We start from the raw sequence: 25,561 nt of genomic DNA, 5'->3' as shown, positions 1-25,561 counted from the left end.
TTCGATGTGTAGTTATTTATTGCTATGATTGAGCACTATTTTTAGTGGTAAAACAATATAATCTTAAAATGGTGTGTGTGCAGCAGAGCTAAAAATGGATTATATTAAAAGCCAATGGCTCAGTTTTTTCATTGCACCAACTGACAATATAACAACAACCTAAAATCTTCGGGAACTTGATATTACACAACAATAACAGTTTTTACAAATCAACTTTGGTCCAGTTTCTCATGCAATATTTAAATAAAATGCCCTGGTAGGACAAATGGCAGGCATTAAACCGAAACTCTATAAGATAATACGTTAACAAACATTTCAGGCCAGAAAGAGCTTACTGTTTTTTTTCTTTGCTCTGCACTAAAGTGCTGTCAGTTTAACCAAATCACTTTTATCAAACACCACCTTGTTGGAGAAGTAGATGGCTATAAATCCAAAGGCTGCAGCAACAGCAACATATGCTGTGACTGTCTGTGTCATCTGCACGATAAAACCCATTACTAGTGATGGCACCACCTGTGATAAAAGAAGGGCACTGTCCAGGATGGCCATATCCAGGCAGATTCCATGCTTTGGAGTAGAAGGTTCTGCTACAGTGACAGCTGCATCACAGTCTGGTGGGGTGTGAGATGGGAACAGTGACACGCCATTTGGGGTATCTTTATGGAATCCTGTCTTTCTCTCTTTTTCAGTCACATTATTATATCCACCAGCATCTTTATATTTGGGCAGAAACATCTATGGGGAAAAAAATATACAAGTTACTTGAAGGTTATTAGTGCTATTTAAATAAAGGATAATTATAATTGCAATACCATAGCAAATACTATGATATATGAACAATAATATAGATAATATAAATCTATTAAGCCCTCAAAAATAAGCTAGGTCACTTAGTGAAATGCAGTAGGCTCAGATAAAAATCTTGAAGAAATACATAAATCTATGGTACACTATGCTTAATGCTTGGTGCTGGGACTTACAGAATAATAGGAGAACCTCTTGCAGCCTCAGATAAGAAGCCCATCCAATGAAAGCAGAAAAGAGAAAAATACAATAGGAAAAGACAGAAAATGGTAAAATGGTGAAGACAGCAGGAGAATGCAATAACGTTTCTCAAAAACGTATGAACACCCTAAATTAAGCAGTCTACTGGATGGCAGTGAAAGTGAGCTGTCCAGCTCCCAAACTTTAGCACAATATTCCTTCAACATGAAACAAATGTCCATGGAAAACAGTAATCAGTTCTTTGAATGTAACCCTGCCTTCAGCAAGCATTTTCATAACAACATAGACTTAAATATTATGACCTACAATTATGCGTTAGGCGTCTTAACTTTATGTTTGAGCATAGATTGCCAAAAAATTTTCCTGTCATGCAAATACTACCTACAGTAGAATTAGGCTATGTTAAAAGTCTATGGCAAGAATGCTGCATTGGTGACTTCTGAAAATGTAGGCATTTTGTCTATAATATGCTTGAGAGTATCAGGCTTTCTGTAGTCTTTACCTATATGCACTTATAATTGCAGCTTGTAAAGGTTTACAGATGAAGGATATATTTCTAAATAATTGTATTTGTCTTTCTAAAAAATGAAACGTGAAAATTAAGAATTTCTCACAGTATTGCTGCCCCAAAATGGAACAATATTCTGACCCCAGAGATTCTTCAGCAATGATTGCACCTTGGCCTCAAAGATGGAAAAGATCAGGGCTTGACCTTCTTTAGTGCAGTGCGTTTTTAATGTCCGCGTTATGACACACACACACACATACACACATACAAACACCCCCACCCCCATTTTGAAAAATTTGGAAACCCATTTTTAACCCACTTTAAAAATGGGTTTGTACAAGTACAAGTTATGTAGAATACTTGTTTACTTACTTGACGGTTATGGTGATAAAATGTTGTGAGGGTGTATGGCACAATCTGGAGAACAGAGAAGGTGAAGCCTGTCATGGCAGCTGATATTGTCACAACGGTAATGCTACTTGAGAAGCACATTACTATTGTAGCCAATGGGAGGCAAACTATGCTGGCAACGTAAATGGCTCGGGTGCCAAACATTTTGATTAGATGATCCATTGAGCAGGAGAACATCATAGAAACCACAGACTGAAGGAAGAGCCCCAAGCTTCCCATTCTTACTCCTATAAAAATTGGAAAAGAGTCAGGCATTAAGTAGTATATTTAGGATATGCAACTGCACAGCAGGACACAGTATTAAAGCCATGTTTAGAGGCAATAAAGAGTCAGAGATATAGCAAAGTCCTGAAAAAATATTGAGTAAAAAAGATACACAGATTATAAAAACAGCATGTGGAAAACAGTGAACAGTAATTTATAGCCAATATATAACTATGTATTCTGTGCACTGAAAAAAAACATTCACCAATATCAGCTGCTTACCTTCATCATAACGAAGTCTGTCTTCTGTGCCTGGCTTTGCTATTGGAACACCTTTGTACAGACCCTCTCCCACAAAGTCAGTGTAAAAGAGCATAAATGTCATAAGACCCATCCAGGAGCACAACTGTGATACAAAGAGGCGCCAAAGAGTAACCGGCACTTTGCAACAGAATGTCCTGAGCCGTGGAAACAAAGCACAAACGCTTCTCAATGTCAGCACCAGCTGCCACGCTCTGAGGGGAAAAGTCCACAACTGACAAGCTTGTAGACAAGGTCCTTTTCTGACTGGGTGATCTCCTGGCACTTCCACTTGTACAGTACCTGGCTTCAGTTCTTCTGAGACAAAGAATGTTGCAATGACACATCCAGTGAAAATAACAAGTAGTAAGATGAAGAGAAATTGCTCTTGCCCACCTAACTGCTTTGCCAGCCAACTATCGCTCCAGTCCACAGCTGGCAACAGAGTTCCAATGCAGGCTCCAAGTCCAACTGCCAGTGCATACACTGAGAATGCCCTTCTGCAGCTCTCTCCCTCTGGATAGAGGTCAGAGAGTAAAGCTTCCAAGGGAGTGAAGCAAACCTGCCCACATAAGTCCAACAGTCCTATGCCCAGTACTAAGAAGGCCACCTCTATTCCAGTATGATGGCCCCCTAGCAAAGCTGCAAGGTGACTAGAATAAGGAATGATAATCAGGCTCACCATCACTCCAACGCACATAAGCCAGATAAAGGGTCGGCGTCGGCCATACCTGCTAGTCCAGCTGTCACTAGCAGATCCAATGAGATGAACAATTAAAAGACCAGTGATAGGTCCAATGCCTGCCCAGGAAGTTAAGGGGAAAAAAATAATATCAGACGTGTTTGTTTAGTGTCATAAATAACAAAAAAGGTATATAGTAATTACAACAACAGGTTGTTATTAATTTAATTCATGTTTTAAATGGGTGTAAACTGTACCATTGAAGTGATATTGTCACTAAAAACTACTCTTCAAAATATTAACGTACATTAAGGGGGTTATTGAAACGATATCTCAAATCTACCGAGGTTGTATATAAGACGATGGGACAAAAAAATTGAGCGTTTCAGGAAAAAAAAATCAGAAACTTTGGATTTTTTCATATTTGCCCTGATCGGATTAAATCATGCTTTTTTAATAAGAAATAAGCTCCAATCGTGGATTCTAGTTTGGTCCTAAAAGTTGTCAATAGTTTATGTTGATCATTTATCACTGATAGGGCTGCTTTTTCAATTAATTATTAATTGTAGTTTGTAAACCTGACTGTTTTGCCAATCCGACTGTCTTACTGTCAGTTAGATTTTCTAATGCTAACGAACTACTGCTGCACAAATATGGCAGCCCCTCATAGAGGAACACGGGGATCAGATATGTAATGTAAAAGCATAGGGGGAAAATTTTATGGCATAATTATAAATAGCATGCAAAAAACAATGTTATGATGTATTAAAAAAATCATCTATGGTGTCAGTATCTCTTTAAGTAACAAAATATTTGATTCACAGCTGATGCAGTTCACTAAGATTTTTCAGCCACTATGATGAGCGTTTCACTTATTAAAAAGAGCTATATGTTACTCCCATATTATAAAAAGCACTAAGTTTGCTCAGTAGCAGTAACTAGGGATGGGCGAATTTGACCCTTTTTGTTTCGCCAAAAATTTGACGGCGGCGAAATATCGCCGACGCCCATTAAAGTCTATTTTGACGCTCTGCAAATTTTTTGACGCAAGGATTTTTTTTTTTATTTGTCACACAACGCCATATAAGTCTATGGGCGTCATTTCCGCCGCAAAACAAGGGGAAAAAATTCACCCATCCCTAGCAGTAACCCATAGCAACCAATAAGATGCTTGTTTTTAAACAGGTGGCCAGTAAATGCTGGGTTACTGCATCTGAGCAAACTTAGTGCTTTTCATGATCTACATGATCCCATTAGAGCCTTCTCCATGTCCTTTTGATTTCACTGAGACTCCAAAGAGATCAACAGAACTACAAACAGATAATGCCCATTTCAGAAATTTATTGGTAAAATGTTTGTTATTGGAAACTCTAACGTGGCAATATTTCATGGAAGCTTTGCTTATTATGTGACCAACATCCCTCAATGAGGCAAGGTAACTCAGTGAAGATCAGCTTTGTCACTTGGGAATATTACATGGTTTCTTTCCACAGAAAATTAGCCAACATATCTGACTTGCAGACTATTAGCCACCAAGGCCGAAAGCAAAGCTGTGTTCACATGAAAGCTAGGATTGTTCAATTTGGAAAGTTTATAACCACACTTGCTAAAATCTGCCTATATTTAGCTAAAAATAAATCAGACTAGTATTCAGATCAGTCAGATAATTATAGATATTTGTAAATTCATTTTGACAATGATTGTAATAGTATGACTCACCTAACACCATTGTCATGAATTTGCCTTCCACTCCAGCTTCCAATAGAAGAGGAGGAACGAATGTGACCCCAGCAGCCAGGCACACTTCGAGACCACATGTTAGTAGGTTTATAAGAATCAGCTGTGCTCGTGGGGTACTTAGATGTTTTTGGATTCTTGCATGCAGCATTTTCTTCATTTTCTTTACAGGTTGCCTGTAAGCCCTTTAAGTCCAATAACCGTGCATCCTTTTGCACTTAGTGTTCTGTTTACAAAGACCCATCTCATGTCAAGACCATGTGATTTAGCAGTGGTTGAAATTGCAACTGTATTAAAATGACGTCAGGAAGGTGTCGGGCAAGAAAAACTTGTTTGTAAAACTCCCATAAGACAGGATCCAATTCAGCAATACCAAAGCCTAGAAAATAAAAACAACAGAAATTAATGTACAGCATTACTGTCTGGTGTTGGCTTACAGACTATTCTAGAGGACTGAATGTTATCCTGTCCTTGGAAGCATAATCTTGGGTTTCTTCTAGAGTCAGTATCAAAAATTTATAAAGCACAAAGTTGATGATAATACTCTAACAACTTAAAGGGGTTGTACCTTTAAATTAACTTTTAGTATGATGTAGAGAGTGATTTTCTGACACAATCTGCAATTGGTTTACAATTACATATTTTTTTTATTTTTGGTTTTTTAGCTTTTAATCTTTTTATTCAGCAGCTCTCCAGTTTTCAAATTTTGGAAATCTGGTTGCTAGGGTTCAAATTACATAATTACATCGTTAAATTGGGTTGAAAAAAGACAAAGTCCATCAAGTTCAACCCCTCCAAATGAAAACCCAGCATCCATACACACACCCCTCCCTACTTTCACATAAATTATATATACCCATATCCATACTAACAATAGGATTTAGTATCACAATAGCCTTTGATATTTTGTCTATCCAAGAAATCATCCAAGCCACTCTTAAAGGCATTAACAGAATCAGCCATCACAACATCACCCGGCAGTGCATTCCACAACCTCACTGTCCTCACTGTAAAGAACCACCTACGTGGCTTCAAATTAAAGTTCTTTTCTTCTAGTCTGAATGGTGGCCTCTGGTACGGTGATCCTCTTTATGTGTAAAAAGGTCCCCTGCTATTTGTCTATAATGTCCTCTAATGTACTTGTAAAGTGTAATCATATCCCCTAGCAAGCGCCTTTTTTCCAGAGAAACCAACCCCAACCTTGACAGTCTACCATCATAATTTAAGTCTTCCATCCTTCAAACAAGTTTATTTGCACGTCCCTGCACTCTCTCCAGCTCATTTATATCCCTCTTAAGGACTGGAGTCCAAAACTGCACTGCATACTCCAGATGAGGCCTTACCAGGGACCTATAAAGAGGCATAATTATGTTTTCATCCCTGTCAGGAACAGCCAGGAATCGAACCCTGGTCCCTGTTGTTGGGAGGTTCTGCATTACCAGGGTGAGCCACTGGAGGATCTCTGTCCTCATGTTAGACACTGCTCTGGACAGACTTGAAATATATTCTTTCTCCCCTGCCTCATTATCCACATGTGTCTTCCATTCCCAATTAATGACCCTTTATAAGCCTGTCCCTGCCCTAAGATCCTGGCTTGATTATCTGAGCTCCTGAGCCCGATCCAGCCCCTTACTTGCGACTCCTGACTCCTGTGTCCCTTGCCTGGTTCCTGTGTTCCCTGCCTCGACTCCTGATTCCTGTTCCTAATTCCTTTCTCTGTGGATTCCCTGGTTTGACCTTCGGCCTGTTATCTCGACCCTGCTTGAACGCTGCCTGCCTTTGACCTTGCCTTCTCTTTGGACCTTGCTTGCCTGCCGCCTGCCCAGACCTTCTCCGCCTGTTTATTGTACTTTGCTTTTTACCCAGGTTGTATCTTTCAGTTTATACTGTTATTGATATTTCATTCATCTCCATTAAAAACTCCTTTATCATAACATGGCTTTTGCTGTTAAACCTGCAGTAAATGTGTATCACCTGGGTTATCCAGCATATAGGCTCCATTCATCAGCACCCAAACCTGACAATCCCTAAGTTAATGCCCTTTTTTATGCAAGACAGAAATTTATTTGCTTTAGTAGCCACAGAATGACACTGCCCAGAATTAGACACCTTATCTACAAAAACCCCTAGATCCTTCTCATTTAAAGAAACTCCCAACACACTGCCAATTAGTGTATAACTTGCATTTATATTATTTTTGACAAAGTTTCCCAACTTAGCAAATCACTCTGCAAAGTGGCAACATCCTGCATGGAACCTATAGTTCTGCACAATTTAGTATCATCTGCAAAAATAGAAACGGTACTTTCAATGCCCACCTCCAGGTCATTGATAAACACGTTGAAAAGCAAGGTACCTAGTACAGAGCCCTGCGGTACTCCACTGGTCCAATTAGAAAATGTTCCATTCATGTTCTTTTCGCCAGTTCTCTATCCAGGTACAAATACTATGTTCCAGGCCAACATTCCTTAATTTAACCAGTAACCTTTTGTGTGGCACTGTATCAAATGCTAAAGTAAATCACATCCACTGCCATCTCAGAATCGAGGTCTCTACTTACCTTCTCATAAAAAGAAATTAAGTTAGTCTGGCAAGATCTATTACACATAAAACCATGCTGGCACAAACTCATAGTATTATGATTTGCTATAAAGTCCAGTATATTATCCTTTATTAACCCTTCTAAAAGCTTTCCTACCACTGACGTCAGACTAACTGGCCTATAGTTTTGAGGCTGAGAACGGGATCCCTTTTTGAATAACGACACCACATTAGTAATTTGTCAGTCTTTCGGCACTATGCCAGACCTCAAAGAATCCTGAAAAATTAAGTAAAGAGTTTTGGCAATCACAGAGCTAAGCTTGCCAAGTACCCTGGGATGAATACCATCTGGCCCCGGACCTTTGTTTATCTTAACATGTTCTAGTCTCTTTTTAATTTCCCATGCATCATTAGTTGTAGTACTAGAATTGCTAGAAATGGGACTATCAAGAAGGAAGCCTTCATTAACTGGTTCCTCATTTGTGTAGACAGACGAAAAATATGTGTTCAGAATCTGTGCTTTTTGTTTGTTTTAATCAACCAGCTGACCCCCTCTGATATTAAAGATCCCACCCCTTCCTGCTTCATTTTTTTACTATTAACATATTTAAAAAATAATTTTGGATTCTTTTTACTGCTTGCTGCAATATCCTTTTCCATATGAATTTTAGCTTGCCTTATAAGCTTTTTTGCATGATTTATTGGCCTCCTTGTACCTTGTTCGGCTGTCCCAGGCATTAGTACCAACATGCACTAAGACAGTTGGGTCATGCCCAACCCAATAATTTGTCTACCCGATCAACCACATGCCGAACCCTGGCACCAGGTAGACAGCAAACTGTTCGGTTGAAATCGATCCGGACGACAGCTTACCCCTATAATTGAATCCCCTATAACCACATTCTGTTTAGGCCTGACTCTGCTCTCCTCTCCACCACTACTAGAGAAGCGGGTCACCCGGCTGTTAGAGAGATCAGCCCCATCTAGAATTGCCAATCCAAAGTTCATACTCCCATTTTCTTCACACAATCTGGCAAATTTGATAAGGTGTGTAAACTCCAGATCCACCTCCATTTTCCTTTTTGCCCACCTTAGATTTTCTGTCACCCAGCTCAACATCCTGCTGCTGTTCTGTTCCCCCCAAGCTATCTGACCCCGCTAGGTCCTGCTCAGTGAGCAAGAGACTCCTTTCAAGATTGTCAATCGACTGCAGTGTTGCAATTTGTTTCTCTAGTGCTTTCACGTAACGTTTTTTGCACCGTGTTAGCCCGTTGAGAAAGTTATAGGGAAGAGCTTATGATATGAAACATAACAAAAGTGGTGTAAAGGTGATACCTTTATTGGCTAACTAAGATGATAATCACAGCAAGCTTTCAGAACATTGCAGTTCCTTCTTCAAAGCTGATTACAATGAAGCTATGTTGGCACTGCCATATATGCAGCATTTTGTTTACAAAAAAAAAGGGACAAAAGGAGAAACAACACATAGGTCTAATTTGTGCCTAGTCTGGACTACTTTGCATAACCCAACTCTCTGTAAATATGTCCCTGCTTGTAATACAAATTATGCTTATTAGATGATAAAAACTAGCAATAACAATATGTTTGTAGCCTTTCAGAGCATTTGTTTTTAGATGGGGTCAGTGACACCCATTTGAAAGCTGGAAATAGTCAGAAGAAGAAGGCAAATAATTCACAAGCTATACAAAAGAAAATATGAAGACCAATTAAAAAGTTGATTAGAATTAGCCATTCCATAACATACTAAAAGTTATCTTAAAGGTGAACCACCCCTTTAAGTAAGGCAAATTCAAACCAATCAAGCAACAGTTGCTAATTTGAGTAAAATGAGGCCTCACACTCTTCCCTCACCAGTAATGGCTGTTACTCAATTGGGTACATATGATATAATCTGTTTAACAATCTGCCTGACATAGGTTTTACTGTCCTTGCAGACTTATATATCTGGGTACATATGATATAACCTGTTTAACAATCTGCCTGACATAGGTTTTACTGTCCTTGCAGACTTATTTATCTGGTTACTCAAAAATTGCATTTAATATAATGAAACCATTTCTTTAATGCAAACTGTATATAGTCTATGACTAATACTGTATGACATTTTTCTGACCCGATCGATGTTACTGTGTTCGGAGGTGAGTTGAATAAGCAATGCCTACAGGTAGTCACATAAAACCACCAGCCACAGTGCCCATGACGTGGACTTTAAACAGTAAAACCGTTTATCAGCGCCTGACATTTCCAAGGTGTATTTCTTTCTGACAGACACTTTCAATAGATTGCACAATAAACAAATACCAGGAAGATTTGACAATGATTGCACAGTGTGTTAAGGGAAAGTTTGTTTATCACTTCATGTAATCAAAGAATACTTTACTTTTTCTGTTCACACTGCAAAATGGGAGCAGCCATGACATCAAGACAATGAATTCCAAACAAACTGGAACTTCCACATGAACAGTCTTTTATTCCTCACGCATTGTTCTGAACATCTGATAGCAACTGGTAGATAAACAGGCTGTGATTTACTTAAATACAATGCAAACTTTGTAGGGCTTGGCTTTTTCTTTTCCATGGTAAGTTCTCATCAGAGTAGTACTGTGCTTGTGAGTTTTGTAAAGCACTGCACACATGAATGCAAATATAGCTGTATAAAACCCCAGAAAGTTCAGACGTATGGCATTCTCAGCTCAGCAATTCTACACCAGCAACCCATGTATTCAGTTAGTGTATCTTTGCAAATCACATGGACTGATCATCACTCAGTAGAACAGGACATCAGTCTAACATGCAAAGCACTTTCAAATGATGTCAGTATATCTTTAGAGCACTAATTATTTCATCAAATTAAAAAACAACATATACGACTAAAAATAATGCTTTCAAATATTTACCCAGAAATTAGATGCTTTGTAGCTGCACTATGTATGCTCTAACAATTGCTTTTTAATAAACAAATGCACACCCACTACATATGAATTTCTTGTGACTCCAGGCAGATTAAATCATGTATCTAGGGCCATATGGGGCTGACTGCAAACCTGAACCAGACTTTCCTACTTCTGAAGCTGGACATACACATAGAGATCCTGTTTATCCATCTGATAACACATGACTGGAATTATGGTCATTTCAGCATTGTGTTTGATGAGTTATACTGAACATACCTGCAGAACAAGATCGGGGCCACTTGCAAAGCAGTCATCTGGCTAATGCATTTACTGTATAGAGAGGGGAAATTTAAAAAATTACATCTGAAAGCTCAAGAATGTATCACTTTACCTCTAACTGAATTGGAATACTGGATTTGTTATGCTCCTTTTCTTATTGGTGGAACAAAGGAAAGTTTTACATTTTGGTATGTTCTGTACCTGGAACTTAAATTGCTATTGTTTGAAAACATGCTTTGTACAGTTTTTCATTTTGCCAGAATTTCTTCTGCTGATTTTAACTTATTTTATTTTAAATGTTAAATTCAAGTCAAATATTTTATACATTAAATTCCTGCATTTTAGATTTCTGTGGAATTAACTACTCACAACTAGAAGTTACTGAACTAGCTAGAACTAGGGGTGGATCAGTGCCTATCTTTTGTATGATGGCAAAGAAACAATATTTATTTATTTCAGTGTTTCCAACAAATTGGGGAGATTATTTTTTATTATTTCTGAAAAACTGAAATAAAAACTGAAATAAAAAAATCTGATTTGGAACCTTTCATATCTAGCAGCAACCAACAGTAAATGAAAACACTGGACAATGACATTTTGAGTACAATTTCAGATGTAAACTAGAACATACAGAACACATTTACTAAAGTGAGCAACTGATCACATGATTAAATTGCATACGGTTTGAGAAGCATAACTATTACACAAATACAACTGGTTATCTTTACTTTGATCTGTATTACCTTAGTCTTGCTCTTTTATAAAGGGGAAGCCCTGGGGAACTGTCGCTGCCTGGCCTCTCAGGTCCTCTGAGTTTACATAAAGTGGTACTCGATACTATGCTGGGAAGGGGCATTCTCCTATTCTTTGTGAGGGCAGCAGGTATTTCAACATTCCTTAGCTCCGAACACACTCGTTCTTTCCAGCTCTGTATTTGTTGCTAGGATAAGCAAGTGTATTGCGATAAAGCAAAATTAAATGAAAAATAAAACAGGAAAATCAGTGAAGTTAAAATAATAATATGTAAAGAAGCTTAAAAAAGGGAAAAATTGTGAAGATGAAATCATTGGAAATTGGAATATGGATAGAAAAAATAAAACATGGGGTAAGGGAAAAAACGAGGCAAGGACAGTGCACAAAAAAAGGCAGGTGGGTACTAACTTGGATCTTACACTTAAAATAAGGATGCAAAACTCGGCTGGAGAATTGTAAAGTATCTAAAAACAAAGATACAGTTGAGACTATAAATTTCAGAAGCTGTTATGCAAAAAAAAAATACCTACACCTGTGCATACCCTAAAAGCACCTTCAGTCTAGTATGGTCGGAAGAGCATGTGCAGTGCTGCAGACACCTGACATACATGTGTCTCAGTGTTAAAACAGCTGTACAATGTGCACACACTCACACTACTAAAAGCAAACTCAAGTACTGTAGAGAATACAGAAAAAGGAAACTAAGCTAAATGATCTGTTCTTTTTCCAGATATAATATATATAATACATATACAGTATAATATAAATAATGGGGTTATGTACCAAACTGCTGTACCCCCCTGGAGGAAAGAGAACTCTCATGCCTGCATGCTTGTGCCAAGCAATACCTGAGTATATCCAATAAGCACCTAGAGAGGCCAATGAGCACATGCAGTGTTGTTACCATAGGATTGTTATATGTTATACAGTACAGTAAACAATATGCAACGTGTCCATCACTCATGACAATATTATACAATATATAACCCCTATGTTAAATGTAGTGTGAATTTCAGACCAAATAGGATAAGTCAAATTATTATATTTTTGAAATATTTTTTATACCATGCTCTAATTATTACTCTGTCATCGAGTGTATTTGGTACTTTTTATCAGATTTCTATATCCTTTCTGCTCTACTAACCTGTTGCTCATTTCACCCAAATGCCCTCCTACTTGCTGTCCTTTCTGAGGTACTCTATACCACTTTTATGTGATTAATGCTTTTCCAAACTATTCGTTTCTTTAATTGATTATATACAGTACAGGTATAGGATCTAATATACAGGAGGTTTGGGACCTGGGGTTTTCCTGTATAAGGGATCTTTCTGTAATTTAGATTTCCATACCTTAAATCTGCTAAAAATTATTTAAACATTAACAAATCCAATAGGATTTTTTTCCAAACAATATGAGTTCACACAGCTTAGTTTATATCAAGTACAAGGTTCTGTTTTATTATTACAGAGAAAAAGGAAATCATTTTTTAAAATTAGAATTATTTGATTAAAATGGACTCTAGGGATATAGCCTTCCAGTGAATTGGAGTTTCTGAATAACAGGTTTCCGGATAAGGGTTTCCATTAGGGTTGCCACCTTTTCTAGAAAAAAATACCGGCCTTCCTATATACGGTATTTATCTTTTTTCCCTATTAATAACATTGGGCTCAACCATCATTTTTACAGGTCAGGCCGGTAAAATACTGACCAGATGGCATCCCTAGTTTCCATACCTGTATTTCGGGTAATCTGTTTGCCTGGACTTTGGCGACCTTTAAATCCATAGTAGTTGCCTTTGCTTTATCGATTTCATCATTCAGACATTTATACCTTTGCTGTTGCTCCTTTCAGACACTGCTATTTCTGAAATCTTTTTTTAGTCCATATTCTATTTATTTGCATACAGGAACACACTGGCTGATATAGGAATGGAAAGTCACAACACACAGGTAATTAATTTCACTAATGACTGCAGCAACACAACACATATAATGGCACCTATAGTTACAACCAAACTGTGATAAGAAACATCAGCAGCTGTGACAGGCACCGAAAAGCAACTATAAAATTCATATTTGTGCAGAAATTTCTACCACATCTGTGCTGCTTACCTTTGTATGCAAATTTTAGCTGCCCAGTGTTTTTTCATGTACTGTTTCACATTTCACTTTATAACAAATTTATTGTATAATTCTATTTAAAAGGAAATGAGGAGAGCACTCTGTAAGCAAATTAATACTGTGGTTATCTTACGACAGGTTTCGGGCCTATATGCCCTTTATCAAGTGTGACACAAATATAGGCCCGAAACATGTTGTGTACAAGTAGTTGACTAATAAAAGGATAACCACAGCATTAATTTGCTTGCAGAATGCTCTCCTCATTTCCTTTTTAATAGAGCTATAGATATCAGGATATCGGTGACCTAAATTTATTGTATAATATTGTCCTGAGTTCCATTTACAGACCCAAATTTAAACAACATTTCCATAGGAAAAACCATGGTTATTTTTTTTTTTTCTTCTGTGACTCATATAATTTTAACTTTCCGGTTTCCCTCCCTCTTTCCTCCACATGCCTTATCTTTGCCCTGTTTGCTGAAGCAAAGTTCAGCTGATAAATATGCATTAGAGATTCAGGTAACAGATGTGGCTAAAGAGATTCACTCAACCTCATGCTTTTTCTCTTGTGTGCCTGAGGCAGGATAAAGGTTGCTACACAAGACCAATTCCCACAATATCTTCTTGCTTCATCCACTGACCAATGAATCAGATGATGCAGTGTTTGGTACCAATGAATATCAATTTAATCAGCTTACTTAAGAAGGGTGGCATTTTAGTCCAGGGCATCTATTTAAATTATAAAAAGGATATATTGCTAGGGAAATGTCCTGTGCAACATTTACAATTGTACTTGTGGAGCACCAACCCTGGTAATTAAGCAAGTAAATACAATCACTGGGTGGGTGCCTAACTTTTAGCACTTTTCCTCCTTTAATGTCAGTGATACAGGTAGCTAATATGTTTGTGGTCTGGGGTCCAGACATTCTAGGAAATATTGCACAAGGCCCTGCCCACAAACATATTAGCTACCTGTATCACTGAAATTAAAGGAGGAAATGTGCTAAAAGTCAGGCACCCCCCCCCCCCCAGTGATTGTATTTACTTGCTTAATTACCAGGGTTGGGTGTCCTGTTAGCAGAACATTGCACCTGCCCATGTTTCTTCTCAGTGGAGTGATACTCTTCTTCCACTTCATAAGGTAAGTAAATACAAACACTGAGGCTGCCTAACTGGGGGTGCCTAACTTTTTCACCTTTCCTTCTACTTTAATGCTAAAAAGTAACCGCAAAATGTAGAAAACGGCAAAACATAAGAAATTATGTGCACTTGAGGATTTTTTTTTGGTGTCATCTTGCAAAACTAATGGGGTAAAGTCCTCTTTTTTGCATTATTATGTGTGATGGTCTTTATGGTGGTGTTGGCTGGACATCCAGGGCGGCCAATACCATTTGAACTGTAGGCTATTGAGGAGGTACCACTGCTATATATCATCAAACCTTACACAAGACTGGCCACAAACTGTTCAACATCAAGATATGTACGTGTTTACTCTGCATACCACTTAGCTACCAGGGAGCATGCAACCAAATAAAACATGAGGAAATAACAGTAATATAAAATGTGGTTATAGTGACAAACAGGAATCTGTATCCTGGAATTTTTCTTTTACAAATGTATACACAGGGAATGGAGTGATGACTGAACTTGTTTTCATGTTGTAGCTATGATGATCTACCAGGGATAGGAAACGTATTTTATTTTGTTCCAAGACCTTGGCATTGACTGATCAGGATGATAATATAGTATTTATCCAATACTGGACAATGATATTACGGTACAAGAGAAAACAACTCCAGCCATTCAATATAAACTTCTACACAGCATCTTGGCCTAGGAATCTGAGTAAAAATAAATTCTGCTTCTATAAATATAAAGCCTTTCTCTATTTCATTTTTAAAGGGGCAGTATACCCCTATGTTCAACAAGTTTAAAAGTTTAAAGAATAGAGCTTGTGCCAGCTGTGCCAAAACGTGTCTACGGAGTAGAGAGTCCAGGGACTAGCTGTGAATTATATTTATATAGCACAGAACTTTATTTACTGGGCCTAAGTTTGCCAACTTTCGCACAAATTTATACCGGCCTGGCCAGAGACGGGGGCGGATCATTATGTCACAAGTGGTGGATGATGTCAAAAGGGTCATGGCTATATCGCAGCAGGGATCTACAAGATGGAGATCGGGAAAGGGAAAGTTCTAGGCTTAGGTGGGTGGGCCAATGGCTACAGATTACTGGCAGCTAAATTTACCGGCCTGGGCTGATGTTTTACCAGCCAGGCCGGTAAAATACTGGCCAGATGGCAACCCTAACTGGGCCTCATTGCAAATTAAATTTAGTTCTCAAAAACTGGTTAGTTGCCCTATTGTCCTATCTAGATATTTTGAAAATTGTTTACTAATTAGGACATCACTGGGCCCCTACACTCCTTACCCTGTGACCGCATGCACCAAAACATCCAATGACATCAGCAGAGCAATGTGCACATGCGCAGTGAGCATTCAGTAGCAGCTTCGGGTGTGCTTGTGCACATGCGCAATGACTTAACTTCCGGGTTGGAAAATGTTGTCAAACCGGCAGTTGCCTAAAATTAGCCTGTGTGGCTGAAAGTATGAAAAGAACTGCTTATATGTAAAGCTATGGAACTGCGGGAGCATAGGAAATGTGCGCTGATGGTTTGGGAGGCCTAGCTTTTCCAAGCCTTCATTAAAATCCACATATGCTAACAACACAGTCACACTAAAGGGGGAAGGGAGAGAAGTAGCTTCACTTTCCCTGTTTGCCCAGTTTTGCTCAAGAAAAAAAAAATCAGATTTTTACAATTAAAACAAACGGCAAAAAGTATGTTTAGCACAAGCCCTACTCGTTAAACTTATACTGAACAAGGGGGTATATTGTCCCATTTAAAATAAAGCTAAATATATGGTATAAATCTGAAGTATAAAGTAAAACAGTAGAATACATTAAATCCCTTTCGAGCAAACAAGCTTTTGATGGTATTAATCAATGACACACAATACTTAACATTGTGACTCCACCAAACATGGAAACAATGGATAGTAGGTGATATTTTTGGCAACTATTGCAATAGGCAAAACTTAAAAGAGATACAATAGCATAATTTAACATTTTTAAATAATCCTTTTAAAAATGATACTCATACATCCTAAGCATTCACATGAAATTAACCCTGCTTACTGCTGCTAGTTTTAAAATATTTTTATCAAACAACCAGAGCCTGATTTGGCCACCCATGTGCAGAGCCAGACAGGGCTCTGATCCTGACCCCTCTGCCGACCTGAAGTGGCTTTCCAGCTGCCACCCCCCACCCTGTGCTCAACTTTTCAGCGCCAGTGGGAAGCCTCAGAGGGTCCACGTAGGGTTGAGACCTTTGTAAAAAAAATTGTACCGGCCAGTGGGGGGGGCGGGAACTAAAGGGGTGGGCCGTGACACAAAAAGGGGCGGAGCCACACCGCAAAAGGGGCAAACCACATCGCGAGAGGGCAAGATGAGGAAGAAAAGGTAAGTTTCCACCCGAGGGCAAGGCCTTTTCTTAAGGGTATTCCAAATTACTGGCAGCTACATTGCCGGTAAATTTGTAATACCGGCCCGGCCCTGGCAGGTGTTTTGCAGGCTAGGCCGGGTGGCAACCCTAGGTCCATGTTGCCAGCATTTGAAAAGCTTTTTGCCTCCCCTGGTAAATTGTGGGGAGAGGTTGCCTTAGGCAAGTTTCTCAACTTGCCTGATTGGAGCAGCGCCTCTGGGGTCAGATCAAACGAAATAAAAAGATTTTTGTTCAAAGGTTGGTGCAGCTGAAAATAGATGAGCCCCTTGCAGAGCCCCTTCTCACCTGGTTAGCCAAGCAGTGTCATCATGCTACAGAAAAAACCTGTATAATTAAAATGTAATAACGTCGAAATAAATATCTGCAGTCCTCACAGTTACAGAATGGCTAATTATAAGCAACTTTTCAATTGACCTTACTTTTTCTTATAATTATTTGCCGACTTATGACTTTTTCCAGATTTCAAATGGGGGTCACTGACCTAATCTAAAATACATATGCTCTGCAAGGCTACACATTTATTGTTTTTGCTACTTTTGGTACTCCTCTTTCTACTGAGGTCCTCTCCTATTCATATTCCAGCCTATTATTCCAGTCTCTTATTCAAATCAATACATGGTTGCTAGGGTATTTTGAACACTAACAACCAGACTGCTAAAACTATAAACTGGAGAGCTACTGAGAAAATGCTAAATAACTCATAAACCACAAATAATAAAAAATTAGAACCAATTGCAAATTGAATATTACTCTTCACATTATGCTAAAAGTTAATTTAAAGGTGAACAACCCCTTGAATCCACTGACATTTTTGTGGTTGTCGGTGTTGGAGGGAGAATAAAATGCACAATTCTAATAGGTAGAATTCTAATATATAAGAAGACTTTAGGGCAAATAGTATTATATCCAGCTCACTTCTTCAGATAGGTTACTGTTGTGCTCTTCCTTGTGCCACAGAATGTCACTCTCCGGTCTGACTTTTTGCCCTCAACACTACACAGAAAAAAAACATGTATTTTAGTTCTGCTCCACCATAATAATTCAGGGAACCTAAAAAGGCATATTCTGTTAAAAACATCACTACAAGGAAGCTGAAGTGGTAAAACGACAGGATTTGTCTTATAGCATAGACATACATTTTTAAGAGAATGTAATAGAATTGGGTGTTTCTGCTACTAGATACTTCCTCTAAGTTCAGTATGTAAAGGGAGTTCCCTGTATAAGTAGGGAGGTCATGCTGGGGTAATTAGTGCTTGGCAAACCTATCTCTATCACTCATGATTTCAAGAAACCAAAATGCTCCCAGGAATTCTTGCTTTGGTTTTATTAATATGAAAACTGGTTGCCTTCATTTTTACTATTTAAACTACAAATACCCATGTGCTGAAACAAGAAAAGACTAATCAAATGGAAAACTAAAATGCTTAAATTGATCATGTCAAATAATGCAGATGTATATTGCCTTCCAAATATACTGCAGACATGTTTGGGGAACTGAACATGCTCTTCACAGGCCCCTACAGGAGAAGCCACACAGCTAAGCATCTTACTGACGCACTTGCCAAAAATCTCTAACTTTCAGCTATTTCAAATCCTGCCATATCAATAGCTACTCAGAACAGATCAGATCAGTACACAGCAACAGAAAAGTGAACCTATACAGATTAGTCCCAATGACACACTGAGCATGAAAATTCTGGTGTAGTATTAACTCCCAGTCTAGCATTTAAACTGGGAAAGCTATAATTCATATTTGCAATGACCTCCAGCTAGGGTTGCCACCTGGCCAGTATTTTACCGGCCTGGCCAGTAAAAATGATGGCTGATCCCAATGTTATCATTAGGGAAAAAAGATAAATATATAGGAAGGCCGGTATATTTTCCCAGAAAAGGTGGCCAGCCTACCTCCAGCACTACTATAAGCCATAGTAGTGTCTATCCCATTAGCAATCCTTCATTCAACATTTAAATTATGGGTATACCAACCACATATGTTTATAGTGGAATGACATGAATCTATTATTTGTCATTTCGTCAAGGCTATGTGCATGCAGCATATTCATATGTGTGCCCACATCTATGTTGTGATCTGTCCACATAGATTATTATAAGAATGGCACATACAGAACAAGTGGGGAGTGACTAAACGTTAAATGGCAAACAGTTCTAAAACACAGATAAGTTATAGAAAAAAGTTTTCTGTAAGATCACTATCTTTAATTTATTTAAAATAAATAATGAATACATATTTATGAATTTTACAGCATGATTCCTAAGGTCAGCTTATTTTACAAATATGTTTTTTTTACCTATATCGGGTATAACTAAAAGCAATTAAGCATTTTCTGATATTTAACTTTGTTTTATCCAGCCCCCATTACCTTCTCTCTGCAAATGGCTATGGCTGTTTAACATACATACAGGATACAAGATTATCCTTATTACTGCAACTTACTTACATAGTTCAAATATGTTATGCACTGTTTACAGAGATCATTTATAATGTACTCCTTGTCTGAGAGGTGTTTACATTTTCTTGTCCTGTGATCTGGTATGATAATAAGCTTCATAATCAAACAATAGAGCTTAGTATGTTCCTGCTGCTAGCATTTAGAATTGTTATACTGAAAAATAAAGATTATAATATACATACACTTCCTATGCAGCACAGAATGACTGTCTGTAACTGTTCAATACAAATATATAATACAATAACTTGTTAGTATTTTGCAACAGGAACTGCATTATTCCTTATATATATTTATAACTTAGATATTACCAAAATAATAACATGCAAAACTGCCACCTCTAGCTGGAACAATGGGCAACTGAAACAATGTCAGGCTAAAGAAAAATAGGTGGCCAGATATATTTTTCTGAAGTTTAAGACTAGCATCATAATACCAGACAATCACTATTCTACACGTGCTCTTGTTTGCAGTAATGCAACTCAGGTATTTGAAGCCCTCTCATATTGGTATTCCCCCATTCCTTTGTATTTGGACCTGTTGAAGATAAGTATTATTTCCAAGTGAGGTTACTACCACAGTGGTACTTTCAATACTTTTTTTGTCACTGCAGTCCCTTTCCATGTGCTTGGCTTAAAGGGGTGGTTCATTAAAGTAAACTTTTACTATGCTATAGAATGGCCAATTCTAAGCAACTTTTCAATTGGCCTTCATTATTTGTTTTTATAATCTTTCCATCTTTCAAATCAGGGGTTACTGACCCCATCTAACAAACAGAAATTCTGTAAGGCTACAAATATATTGTCATTGCTACATTGTATTACTTATCTTTCTATCCAGGCCCTGTCCTATTTATAGTCCAGACTCTTATTCGAATCAATGCATAGTTGCTAAGGTAAACTGAAATAGCAAACTGGAGAGCTGCTGAATAAATAACTAAATAACTCAAAACCACAACTTACCGATATCCCAAGAGGCTGTCCCCAGAAATACGACCTGGTGTGGTGAGAATGGTTGGATGCCACAGAGGAACCCTTACCTCAAGGATATCAAACTAGCAAGGACCACACACATATATACTGCTCTGGTTGCCTATAGGTAACAGATATAGGATCATAAATAAACTCATCACATGAAGGGGAGATAACTAGAATTAAGGAAATAGCTGCATATATGAAGAGTATACTAATATACGGGAACTCGTAATGCATATGCTGTACTGAAACTTTTATACTGATTATGAAACCACAAATGTTTATTGTTTGTTTATTATAAAAATGCAAAATAAAAACCTTTAAAAAAATAAATAACTAAAAACAGCAAATAATAGAAAATGAAAACCAGCTGCAAAATTTCTTTGAATATCACTCTCTACATCTTACTAAAAGTTGATTTAAAGGTGAACAACCCCTTTAAATGTCATGGGTTGCTAGGAGTGACAAGTTTTATGCCAGTCTACCTACTCTATAGAGCCTCTAACTCCTCTGATAACTAACAAAATATATTTCCCATCATGACAGAATATTGCAATTATAAGTTAAAATAAATACCAGATAAGTACCTCCTATGCCTAGCAATATAAATATATACTCATCAGACAGATGGTAGCTTCCCCTTTAAACTGAATAGCCAAGGATGACAGTATGCAGAAAAGCAGTTCTGCCATACGACTCTACAATCAAATACTTTTGGCAGAACAATAATGTTAACAGAAAATGCTGATCTCTACAGAAGAAACATTATAGAAGAACCCTCTCATTTATATATGACAAAATACCACATATAAGGTTAAATACCTGAAATACAGGTAGGCTAGTTTCACGTAATTTCTTTCCTCCAAGCATTATTTTTGATGTGCACAGGTGTTGTCACAGGAATGTGTAAATAACTGGAAGAAGTAATTAAACTAAGCATGTTCACTGGTGTTGCAACAATTTGTTCAATATTCATAACACAGGCAAGATAAATATATGGTGCCTAATTATCAGGACGGGTGCAGTAATAGGTGCCAAAACAGTTTAAACTTTGTGACTGTGAAAATATAATACATAATTTAGTGCACTTAGTGTGCCAATGCCTTTTTCGACCACAGGGACTTAAAGGCACGATACACTACTGATGCAAAGGTACCACTAAACTTTTTGTGGACTGGGCTTAACTATATGGTTCTTTTTATGGAATGCCCAAGCCATGCCCACAAGACACTTATGATGACATTAGAACATCACTTGCACATAGCGAATTAAAACATTAAAACATTAAAATTGCTTAAAGCAGCAAATTATACATTTTTTTGCACTTTGAATGTTGCTTGTGGTCCATGATGGTTAAGAAAGTCAATATGTTTCCACCTTAAGGTCAATAATATAACTGGATAACTGGGTACAGCCAAGGGCACTATGGCAAACATTTGCCATATGTTAATGCCCACATGCAGATTTGCCCAGTGTTTATAAACAATCCCCACTGTTTTTGCGTGTCTAGATCTGCCATACAAATAGGACAGCAATTATCTGTTAGGTCTGCAACAGACCTAATATAATACCTGCTACTGACACCTAATAACAATGAAGTAGTGACTAGAGGTCCCTGATGAACCAGCTAAACTGCATTATTTTAGCACAGTCTATGCCTGCCACATCTTTCTCCTAGCTCTGGAGTCACATTTATTCATGCAATCAAAATGTACATTGCACTAGGGTACCTCAGCTGGAACAATACTGTTAGGACTGCACAGTGAGCAAGTGCTACAGTAAGTGGAAAACAACAGCTTAACTTTCTTTATGCAGATAAGTTTTAGGCCTCTTTCAAGACTTAAGATTGTTTTAAAGTTTTAAGGCTCTTGCTAAGCCACCCTCATGATAAAGAAATTCATATAATCTAAAGTGAAGTAGAGTATTTTACCACTTGCACAAGCTTGTGCATCCAACTTGTGTTTTTATGCAACAAATAGTTAATTTGGGGACATGCATATTAAGTCTACAGGAGGTGGGAAAAAAAGGACAAAATCACATCCTAAGTATTCATTTAACGTGAGTCACAATTCTCATCCGGAAGATCAGAGAGAAATTCAGCACGGCTCCAGAAAAAGAGTAGAGGAAGAGATGACAAAAATAGGGCATAACTCTTAAATTACGGAAAGAGCAGAATACACTACATTAACCACTAGCAGCAAATGGCATTCAACTTTGTAAATACATTGCCTTGTAAAAAAAAATAAAAAGCATATTTATATACATTTCTGCTATCAGTGACTAATGTTAATTTTTAAAACTACAGTAAATCCATCATGTAATGTGTATGTGTGTGCATATATATATATATATATATATATATATATATATATATATATATATATATATATATATATAAAGTTGTATATGATGTATGTAGTATACATTCTCTCTGTTCTAATGAAGGCCTTGCTGATAGACTGACACTGTTGCTTTGAGCCTCCCAGTTCTACATTGTTCCTGACAGCATGCTGTGTATGAAGCACTCACTACTATCATAAACATCTATGTAAATCTTTGGCAGCAGTGAGAGAATGACTCCTCAATTTCCCAGTGCCCATTGGCAAGTATTGGGAAATGGGCCACGTCCCAGTAACCAGTGCATTTCCAGTGCTGACAGGTCACTTGCTTAAAGCAATAGAAAGGCTAAATAAAGAATACTTTATTAGCAAATACACAGTGCTAGGATTGTTTGCAGTTCTCCCATGCTCTACCATTGTATGAAGCGAAGGGATGGATTTCACACACAGACAAGTATTTTACACTGCACTGTCTGCTTCTTTTGCCCCCTGCAGACCTGGGCTTCTAGGACAATTAGTCGCATGGAGGTTCCCTGTAGAGAGAAATACAAAACAGGCTGCCAAAGTCCCCAGACTGAGCTAAGTTGCCCGCTCGTTGCTGTGAGGAATGGATATGTAGAGCTGCTGGGATGGGAGCTATACCCGCCAAGACTTACCTGTATGTGTATAGAGCTCCGTCCCCTGCCTCCGCTCACACCGACTCCTAAATTACTACCCACTCTGTGCCCCGTGGCTGCTGCTGCTGTCTTTGCCTTTTAAACAGCCTATCGCAGGCGCATGCGCTTTGACGAGTTGGGCGGGTTGACCGGAGAGACCTGTCTGAAGAGGTGTGTCGCAGTGGGAGAGAGTTTCAGTACTGTAAAGACTGAGATTAGGAGAATGCTGGAAATGTGCATCGTAATATTCTCTGTAGTTGCCAAATGCAGTGTCTGTTGAGGACCGTGAAGGGAGCGAGAAGGCAGTCGTTCAGGTTGTAGTTTAGGCAGAAGGAATTGTCGCGCCGTGAGGTTATGAAACAAGTCGTTGCAACAATCTGGCAAAATAAAGTCCTTCAAAAGTTTCAACGTGGTTGATGCGACAGTTGACAATTTAAAGGAACAATTTCCCCGCTGAAATAAAGCGTGCGAGCCCCTGAAAACAGCGTCCTGGTATGTTGTAGTTTTACAGGAGAAATGGTTTTAGCGACTTAAAGTATACGTTATAATCACTTTGTTACATAGGATAGAGAAACTATGAAATTCTTAACGCCTTTCCAACACAAAAGCAGGACTCATTCCGTAATTAAAAGGGTTTGTTCACCCTTGAATTAACTATTAGTATCATTTGTAGATTTTTATTCAGCAGCTCTCCAGTTTGCAATGTCAGCAATCTGGTTGCTAGGGTCCAAATTACCCTAGCAACATGCATTGGTTTGAATAAGTGACTGGAATATGAAAAGGAGGGGACCTGGATAGAAGGTGAGCAATAAAAAGTAGCAAGAACAATACATTTGTAGCCTTACAGAGCATTTGTTTTTTATATGGGTCAATTTCAAAGAGTCAGATAATTAAAAAAGTAAGGCAGAAGTCGTATGGGTGGAGTTCTTCACCAATTGTAAAGAATCCAGCAAATTATTTGTAGGAGTATGCTATAGACCCCCTAATGTAAGTGAGGAGGAAGAGACAAAGCTCCTAATGCAAATAGAAAAGGCTGCTAGTTTGGGTAAAGTAATGATAATGGGGGATTTTAATTACCCAGATATTGACTGGAGCAACGGTACTGCTAGATCAGTTAATGGGAACAAGTTTATAAACTTATTGCACGACAATTTTTTAGCACAGGTTGTTGAGGAGCCTACCAGAAAAAATGCTATTCTTGATTTAGTGATCTCAAATGACCCAGAACTTATAGCAAATGTGCAAGTCATTGAACCCCTGGGTAATAGTGACCATAATGTTATATCTTTTAATGTCTGGTGCAAAAAACAAAAATATACTGGGGCAACAAAAACCATAAATTTTGGAAAAGCTAATTTTAGTGCCTTGAGGGCTGCCCTACAGAGCATTGATTGGGGCATTAGGTTTTCAGCTAAAAACACAGAACAGAAATGGTTGTCCTTTAAAATGATATTAAATCATTACTGTTCTCAATTTATTCCCTTAAGGACTAAACATAGAAGCTCTAAGAATTATCCTGTGTGGCTTAATACAGAAGTAAAGAAGTTAATGGGAAAGAAGAGAAAGGCATTTAAAAACTACAAATCTGTAGGGACAAAAGCTGCATTTAATGAATATAAACATTGTAATAAATGTTGTAAATCAGCAATCCGGAAGGCTAAGAAAAGAAATGAAGAGTTAATTGCGGTGGAGGTGAAAACTAACCCTAAAAAGTTTTTTAAATATATTAATAGTAAAATGATGCAGGTTGAGAGTGTTGCTCCATTAAATAATGGTACCAGTATGGTTGTAACAGATACAGATAAGGCAAATGTGTTAAATCAGTTATTTTCTTCAGTGTATACAATAGAGGAGTCTGGGTTCACAAGCTCACTTTATAACTGCACGAATGGTTCAGCTCAATCTAGTCAGTGGCTGACTCAAAAAGCTTTAATACAAATTAATGTAAACAAGGCTCCAGGGCCTGATGGCATACACCCCCGGGTTCTAAGAGAGCTTAGTTCAGTCTTAGACCAGCCCTTAATTCTGATTTTCTCAGATTCACTGTCATCTGATATGGTGCCTATGGATTGGAGAAAAGCTGATGTTATTCCAATATTTAAAAAGG

The 25,561-nt window shown here is 38.0% G+C and overlaps 1 protein-coding gene across 13 annotated transcripts; it reads right to left on the bottom strand.

The window, feature by feature from the left end:
* LOC108708131 (solute carrier family 45 member 3) lies at window positions 1–23,592 on the bottom strand. 13 transcript variants are annotated; one of them, XM_018246495.2, is made up of 11 exons: window positions 23,455–23,562; window positions 21,282–21,373; window positions 20,448–20,577; window positions 17,933–18,010; window positions 13,069–13,252; window positions 11,326–11,522; window positions 10,580–10,633; window positions 4,830–5,226; window positions 2,411–3,229; window positions 1,886–2,151; window positions 1–735 (listed from the first exon to the last, which is right to left on the bottom strand). In XM_018246495.2, the coding sequence occupies exons 8-11, from the start codon at window positions 5,005–5,007 to the stop codon at window positions 358–360; spliced, it is 1,641 nt and encodes a 546-aa protein (XP_018101984.1). In that variant the 5' UTR covers window positions 5,008–5,226; window positions 10,580–10,633; window positions 11,326–11,522; window positions 13,069–13,252; window positions 17,933–18,010; window positions 20,448–20,577; window positions 21,282–21,373; window positions 23,455–23,562; the 3' UTR covers window positions 1–357. The 13 variants fall into 13 exon arrangements, with proteins under 13 accessions (XP_018101984.1, XP_018101975.1, XP_018101983.1 ...); XM_018246486.2 differs by lacking the exon at window positions 21,282–21,373 and having other exon boundaries at window positions 23,455–23,590; XM_018246494.2 differs by lacking the exons at window positions 10,580–10,633; window positions 21,282–21,373 and having other exon boundaries at window positions 23,455–23,590.
* Between the last annotated feature and the right edge of the window lie 1,969 nt (window positions 23,593–25,561).

The sequence above is a fragment of the Xenopus laevis genome, chromosome 2L (assembly GCF_017654675.1).
Source record: "Xenopus laevis strain J_2021 chromosome 2L, Xenopus_laevis_v10.1, whole genome shotgun sequence".
NCBI lineage: Eukaryota > Metazoa > Chordata > Amphibia > Anura > Pipidae > Xenopus > Xenopus laevis.
This window is presented reverse-complemented; position numbering and strand designations above follow the sequence as displayed.

Coding starts and splice junctions, on each gene's coding strand:
- LOC108708131 (XM_018246497.2), bottom strand. CDS start 5,007: ATGAAGAAAATGCTGCATGCAAGAATCCAAAAACATCTAAGTACCCCA. Junction 3,230..4,829: donor ATTCATGACAATGGTGTTAG/GTGAGTCATACT, acceptor CTTCCTGGGCAG/GCATTGGACCTATCACTGGT. Junction 2,152..2,410: donor CAGACTTCGTTATGATGAAG/GTAAGCAGCTGA, acceptor CAATTTTTATAG/GAGTAAGAATGGGAAGCTTG.